Source organism: Tachypleus tridentatus, chromosome 7 (assembly GCF_004210375.1).
Source record: "Tachypleus tridentatus isolate NWPU-2018 chromosome 7, ASM421037v1, whole genome shotgun sequence".
In the NCBI taxonomy this organism is placed as follows: Eukaryota; Metazoa; Arthropoda; class Merostomata; order Xiphosura; family Limulidae; genus Tachypleus; species Tachypleus tridentatus.
The window spans coordinates 77,904,904-77,912,713 of NC_134831.1; the positions used below are offsets into that span (position 1 = coordinate 77,904,904).

General features: G+C 29.3%; 1 protein-coding gene across 1 annotated transcript in view; it reads left to right on the plus strand.

The window, feature by feature from the left end:
- The window catches only part of LOC143256032 (zinc finger SWIM domain-containing protein 8-like), a 73,886-nt gene extending 66,473 nt beyond the window's left edge, over positions 1-7,413 (plus strand). The window contains exon 26 of the mRNA XM_076512612.1: positions 3,003-7,413. Within this exon, the coding sequence (XP_076368727.1) occupies positions 3,003-3,219 (217 nt within the window). The 3' untranslated portion in view covers positions 3,220-7,413. The remainder of the gene's footprint in view (positions 1-3,002) is intronic.
- Positions 7,414-7,810: the final 397 nt, after the last annotated feature.

The following is a 7,810-nucleotide window of genomic DNA, read 5'->3' on the forward strand; positions in this document are numbered from 1 at the left end:
TAATTGTTTTCAAAAGTTGTCTAAAATTTTATTACAAAATGTTTTCACAGAACAGACATGATAATGAATGAATATTTCTATATAAAGAATTGATATTTTTTTTATAGAATGTGAATAGTAGGTTTAACTGCCTTTGCATCTGGTGAAAGTAAACACATCACTTCCTTTTCCAGAAATACCTTCAAAATTTAACTAAAATTTATAATGAATATATGTATATATAAGAATGGCATCAGAATATAGTTGATAAATGAAACTGTGATATTACATAAGTGTTAATGTCTTGTTTACAAAAAGAAATATTTAAAAATCTGTCATTGCTTCTCTGTATCGCATGAAATTTCTTTGCTATGAATTACCCATTTTAGATTTTCTTTGCACCCCCAATGACCTTCTGAGTTTGACAGAAATATTTTTCGTTCTTCATGATTTACTAAGATATATGCAAGAAAGTCAAACTCTTACTTCCACACCCAGCCTTTCAGAAAATGTCAACATTTCCCTGGCATTTCTGTTAGATTACTTATAACAAACAGAAAGAGAAGGTCCCACTTTACTGAAGTTCCTATAAGACTAGCTCATTCTGGTGATAGTTTATGAATTATTCAACATAGTTTTATTGCAACTATCTTCAGTATTATCTTGACCAGCTAACAGAATTATTTTAACCCATCTATAAGTTAATTAGAAAGCCCAGTTACATTAGTTTTATATTTTATGTATGTGTTAATATATTTTGTTCTTAACTGCATACTTGAAATAAATTATTTTAAGTGCATCTGGAATCGGTACAAAAAAGTCTTGTTGGGGGCCTGAGAGCCAAGGAACTACCTCCAGAAATAAGAGATAAATTTATTTTGTTTTTTTTTACTAAAAATGTGTTTGACTAGATAAGAAAATTAAACAAGATAGTTGTAATAGTTTTCACAGAACACTAGTGTGATTGTGTAATTTGATGGTAACTTGGTTGTTTGGTTTATTTTAAGTTGTTCCACTATGATAATAGCCTTTGCCATTTTCTAATATAACTGTGCCTAATGAATGGAAAGCAACAAAATAAGTGAGCAAAAATTTTGAAAGTATTGGCTTGACTGCAAGAATAAATAGCCTGTTACAATGTGCAGCCATTCTAGAAAGAAAAAAACGTAGTTTAGATTTATTTTGCATTTTACAATACCTTGTTGATTTCCTTACACTTAGTGTTAGGTTTGAGAAAGTAACAAAGAAAGTATAAATTTTACTTGAAGAAAAGCTTTTGATATTCATGTAGGAGATGCTAGAGGTTATATAATTAAAGTTTAAACTGTAAGAAAGAGTTATTTTATTTTTGACGTGAAAATAATCTTGCACTCTAACTGACTCAGTAACGGCTTCATAAGTTCACAAACAAATCTTTAGTAGAAATGATTTTTTAAATCTACTCTCCCTACCCTAAAGAGACTTGTAATGCATACTAAACGCTTGTAAAATTTCATGAAGATAGATTCGATACATTAAAAGGTTTGTTTGACCTCTTTCTCCATATAATGTGTCCCTATCTTTGTCTTTTAAAAATTGTTAATAATTACCTGAAATTGTTATTGGATTGTTTGTAATCAACAGAAAGAGTAGCTTTTTCTTCATGATATTCCTTTTACTGTTAATTCATTTTTCTTCCCTTGAATGAACATTTAGCATCAGTTTCACTGTTTGTTTATTTTTGCTTCAAGTACCTAACAGAATGTTTAAACTCTGCTTAAAACTAAGTTAAAAAACAATTGAACTTTAATATTTATGAAAAACTAGTATTAAGGAAGTATGCTCTTGAGTGCAAGTTTCTGAAATAGGTTTTCAACTCTGCAAGCTTAAAAGTTTTTATTTTTAATGTATATTTTGTAATTACTGTTATCTAGCTTTTCAACAGACATAACTAAAATATGAAAATTACAAACTTATTAGGTGAGAAACAGTTAAACTTTCTTGAGGTCAGGATCAACTAACTGAATTACTGATGATTGTAATCTGATCAGTTGTTTATGCTAAGTTCTCCAGCTGCAGTTAATTTCCAGGACTCTTAAATATGCCTAAACAGCATTGTAAAGTATTAAAATTAAAAGCAAGTGGATGTGGAAAAATTAGCTGGCTGAGGATATTTGAATCAGTTATTGTATTTGTTTCTTACAGTCTGCCGTTGCTTTGCAAAAAGAGAAAGGCATTAGTTGTTTTGTATTTTTCAGATTTTGTGTTAATGATTTTGCTACAGTTAGTGTGTTAGGGTAGATAAAATGAGATTAAATATAAAAGTTTTACCAAATCACATCATTATGTGCAGGTAGGAGGTTCTAGTGATTTATTATGCAAATAAAATTGTAAGATGAAAATATTTATTCTGAGCAATTAATTCACTGTTTACTAAGAATTATTTAGTAAATGCTTTGTAAATTTAGTAAAAGTAATTTATTAAAACATCTGAAATCTTTGTGTACAACAGACTGGTAATCTTTACAAAAAATGTTTCTAAATTTCATAAAGATAAACTGAGTACATTCATAGTTATAATATGCATAGTGCCTTGATTACATGGCGATTGCAGTGTTTAACCCATGAGTGAAGATGTAAATGAACATTTTTAATGTAACTTTATAGAATGGGTGGCAACTGTGTTGTTGAGATGCAAATGTTAAGGATGATATTTGTATCTCAACAACAGGCAGTTGCCATCCATTCTACAAAGTTTCATCATGAATACTCTGCCTAAACAATCTATCAGAGAATATCTTTAATGTAATTGTTTTAGATTTCTCATTATGTTATCAAAATATTTTTATTGTGTGTTAAGTATTATAACCTTTTTTGAAAATATTTGTGGTTAAAGTTCATCACTGAAATTACAAATTTATGTATAGAAAAGTTTTGTACCTTCAGTATTCTGTGTATTGAGTTATTATAAACACACTTTGAAGCAATGAATATTTATTCTGAATTGTTTTGTTCCTGAATATGTATTTGGTATTAATATGTAGGTTTATAGCATGCACTCACTTCAAGATGTACCACATTACACCTGCTGAGTACGAAGAATTTGTGAACATCATTCGAAAAGCAAAGTCTGCTTTTCAACTCACCCCAGGAGGGATGGTTCAGTTTTCAGAGCTGTTGCAGAGTCTGCGTCGCTCCAAGTCTTGCAAAAAAGAACTGTGGCAGAAAATTTCAAGTGTTCTTGTTACATCAGCTATTTGATGATAAATAACATAGCATCAAAACATTTCTTTAAGATAGCATATGTTCTGAGCTATTTGTTGTCTATGTTTTAAAGCATGTTCTTTTCTGTTTCAAAAGCCACTGCAGTATCTGGATTTGCTGTCATTTTTAGGGTATTCGATTTTTCACATCCTCGTTTACCTCAAGAATGACTGTCCAGATACACCTGTTGGCTCAGGTCTCAACATGGTCATCAAAAAGTGCTCAAACTCATTATGAGAAAAGGTTTTAACTGTTTGTACATTCAGTTGGTTTGTGTTTTCTAATTTCTAACTGTACACCAATTACATTATTATTATTGTTGTGGAGTACTCTTAAAATGAAAACAAAACAATACATGTTGGTGGTTTGTTGTTATTAAATGCAGCTTATTCATAGAAGCATATCTGTAAATGTATGTTACCTACAAGAATCCACTATCACATTATTTTTCACTGACTAATACTGTTGGGTAAAATCCATCCATAAGATAATGTCCCACTGGAAATATTTTCAGCCTTTTTTAAAAAAAAAACTATTGTATTATTACAGGATTTTATTACAAATTCTTGGGTCCTGTTTGTTTGGTAAATAACATGTATGCAGTATCTTTAAAATATGGAAAATTCATTCATCAAAATTGTTGCTTTTTTAGAGAAAGTATAATCACTTCTTTAGAAACTGATTGACACTTAATTTCAATTTTTATCATATGAAGTTATCAAATGCAAATGAAAACTTCAGTGAGGATATTTCTATAGAAATTGAGAAAACTATAGAAGACTATGGGACTTTTTAATACTATTTATGATTTGGAATGGGATGTAGAAATATGACATGAGTAATCCTATATGAATCCCTTTATGTAGCTGAAAGAACAAGGTGCAAAAAAAAATCCCAACTTTTATGTTAGTTTACGAAAATTAAATAACGTTAGAATATTAGGTGGATGTACTTATCTTCACTGTCAAGGTGGTTATGCTGTGAAGCAAATATTGAATATTTTCATTGACATTTCACTCTTGACAAAAAATATGAGATGTGTTGTATTTTCTTCCATTTTTGCTTTATTTTTATGTACTAATGTAATGTAAACTAATTGTGAAAGGTTGTATCTGTTATGTAATGTTACTGTATCTAGTTTTGTTTTTTTCGTTCTTCATTTAGGCTTGTCAGTCACAATTGATAATGAAAGTTGTAATATAGGAGCCAGGAGCAGAATAATATCAGTTTATCAGGGTTTCAATCTAAGAGCAATCTGATTTAGTTTCATATTAAATCTAATAATTAAGTTAGGTATTAAACTGGCTGTTTCTTTATCATTAGACTTTTGTTTTAACCCAACTAACAGTCTTATAGTTTTTGTCCTCATTTTTGAGTAATCACTAAGTGTTTAGTATTTTTATGCATTAGCGTATGACATTGTTGAAAATCAGTAGACTTGTAGACATAGATGAAAAATCTGTAATGTTGACCTTGATGGTTTAAAAGTCCATTGTTGTTTCTAGAATACAAGTGAATTTATTATGACATTTAAGTGTCATTTAGCTTTCACTGTGCTAAAATATTATGCATGATGTGATTATATGTGTAGACATAAAAAGATACATGTTTCTTTGGTTTTATCAAGAGTCAGGGGTAGTTGATATACATGTTTTTATCTGGTAGATATTTATACTATTAACAGCATTGTGAAAACTATTTTATTACTTTCCCAAACTCTATTATTCAAATAAATACAGTCTCTGTTTGTCATCACACATTTGGTGATTGTTTAAAAACTGCACATGAAGTGAAAGAATCAGTCATTCTATTGAAGATTTATAAACAAAGCTGTTTTTTCATTTGTAAAAATCAAATATAAAAAGAAAAAAAAACACTCAAAGCTCCAGTTTTTATATTCCAGTTCTATGGTCTCCAACCTTTCCAGAAACATAGTTGTGATGTTTTATCTTAGACAGAATGTATGCTCTACAAACATTTTAAGTTGAAGAAACTAATGTTTGAGTGACATGTATATTGGTGGTGGTGTCTTAATTACTTATTGTAGTTTTGGTACATGTTGTCTTAATTACTTATTGTAGTTTTGGTATATGTTGTCTTTATTTCTTCAGGAAAAAAAAATAGTTCATCTGTTGCTTGCTCATTAAAAACTCTCAGAACAAAAGTTGTTTCAGCCATTGCAGAGAAAGTTGTGAGCCAAAGTACAAGACATGTTCTTCCTTGTCATTTTATCTAGTAACAACAAATTGTTTATGCACAAACTCCAAGCTTTCACGTGGTGGTGTTCTTCATAGAATAAAGAACTGAAACAAACAACAGTACAGGAGAATCGTTGTCAGTAGTTTTTCCTAACAAAACACTAACCATTGTTGAGGTTGTTAGTGTATACTAAAATGAAATGTTTTATTTTATGAATGTTGAGGGACCGTGCCAGAATAGCTCTGAATTTAATAGTGTCATAATAAAATAATTTATAATTTGCTCACTTTTAAAAAAATTATTGTATAATTAATCAGCCATATTTAAGACCATTCTACCTAGTATATCAGTTATATTAGAAGTGAAACATTGTTTATTAGTTTCAGTTGATTGCAATTTCAATTTGTAACTAAAACATTTAATTATAATATATTTAATATTTTGGACACTTCTAGCAAGGCTAAACATAAAAAAAAAAGCTTTAAAATGGTAAATTTCACAAAAATCTCACTAAAATGATAGCTCTCATTGTTTTACATTAAACGTGTTAATTACATTTTTGTAACTAAGATTTCATTTTAGAACATCTTTATCTGTTGTGGTAGGAATCTATGTATACTGTAGTTAATAGACGTGTTTAAAACCATTATGGATCAACAAACATGTGTGCATTTTCTGAAAGTATAGATGAACTGACTGACTCTTATCAAATAATTTTCTTTCACAAACGAGTCAAGTCTATTTCATAATTCTGCATATAATGAGTAACTTACATAGGTTCTCATAAACAGTAATTTGTGACATAAAAATGCAATAAATAGAATAGCTTTTTATAGGACTGTCACTTTTAAATAACATACAACAGACGCACTGGTAATTTTCGAATAAATTTATGGATATTTGAAAATTTTGGCAAAATCATTTTAAATTCATCAAAAATAGAACTTTGCATGGAACGAACATAATTAGAATAAATAAAATGATTTGCTACTATAATCCTTAATGTTACCGTATATTAACGATATTATAAAACATTCTCTATGGAACAGTAAATTTATTTTATTAGAAAAAACCGTTATTGGCATCGTTTCATAATCTTATCTCCAGTGGGTTTTAATTCAATATTTTGAGCTGAAAACAGTAGTTTTCTAATGTGAAAATACAGTATTCCAAATATTTTTGCATATGAATAACATACTTGCCAAAAGAATTTTGTTACCACATTTATTCTGTTCACCTATTAAACATGTACTGTTTTACATATCTTCTCAATATGATATTTAGATAAACCCAAAGTTCAGAAAAACAAATAATTTATTTTAGCAGTATGTTTATAAATTTACCCTTCTTTGAAAGTTATTTTAATAATTACTAAAACTATTGTGAGAATGTGAAAAGTATGGGCCCTTACGTACGATACTGATAGGTTTGATATTTAGTAAGTGTGTTCAGATGACAGGCTCCTACTCCTTTGTAAGTAACTACCACCCTCAGAAACAACTGTTATAAATTATTCGACTTTTATTTTGCGTACTTCGTCATTCTGCATGCTCTTTAAGTTGCATCACAGCATGATCATGTTTTCGACATGTCAGAGAAACCTAGTACAAGATTTTATTACTCTTAAAAGGAGGAAAGACATGTATATAAACACAACTATAATTTCTCAATATTAAGTTTTTGATTTGTATATTTCTTCATAGCTCCATTGGTGTTGAGGCCAGATAGTTTCACTATATGACTGTGTTGTGAAAACTAGATAAGGAATCGTATGTACAACAGTTTTCTTTTCTAAAAGTGTTCAGATGTTGAGAATCAAATACATTTACCCCAAAAATAAAACCTAAGTATATGATATTTTTAGTGAGACTACAACACTATGAGATGTATTTATAGTAACTGTAGTTGAGTGTCGGTGACGTCTACTGTAACAGTTGATTCAGTCTACATGTGATTTTGGTCCTTTTTATCAATAAAGTGTGATTCAGAAAATGCTGTTAGTTTATTAGTGTTTAGATGAACGTTTAGTAATGACTTAGCTACTGTAAGAAATAAAAGGTAAGTCATGATCTAGGATATATTCACACCAAAAAAATGAGTAGGGAGCAATATTATGTAATTGTTCAAAGTGTTAAAGATTTTTCAAAGTGGATTGCCCTAATTTAGATGTTGAGTTAGAATAAGTATGGCCGCTCTTCACATTTATATATATAGATTTTTTCTGTCGAATTACGGGATAGTTTGTGCCCCAAATCTGTTTTTCATCCATTTTTACAGCTTCCGTTACAAAAGACACTACATTTCTCTGATGAAAAACGAGTTGATGCAATTTCTTTGACAAACTTTTTCTGTCATAATGTATCACAAACCAAGAACTGAAGCCTGTTCA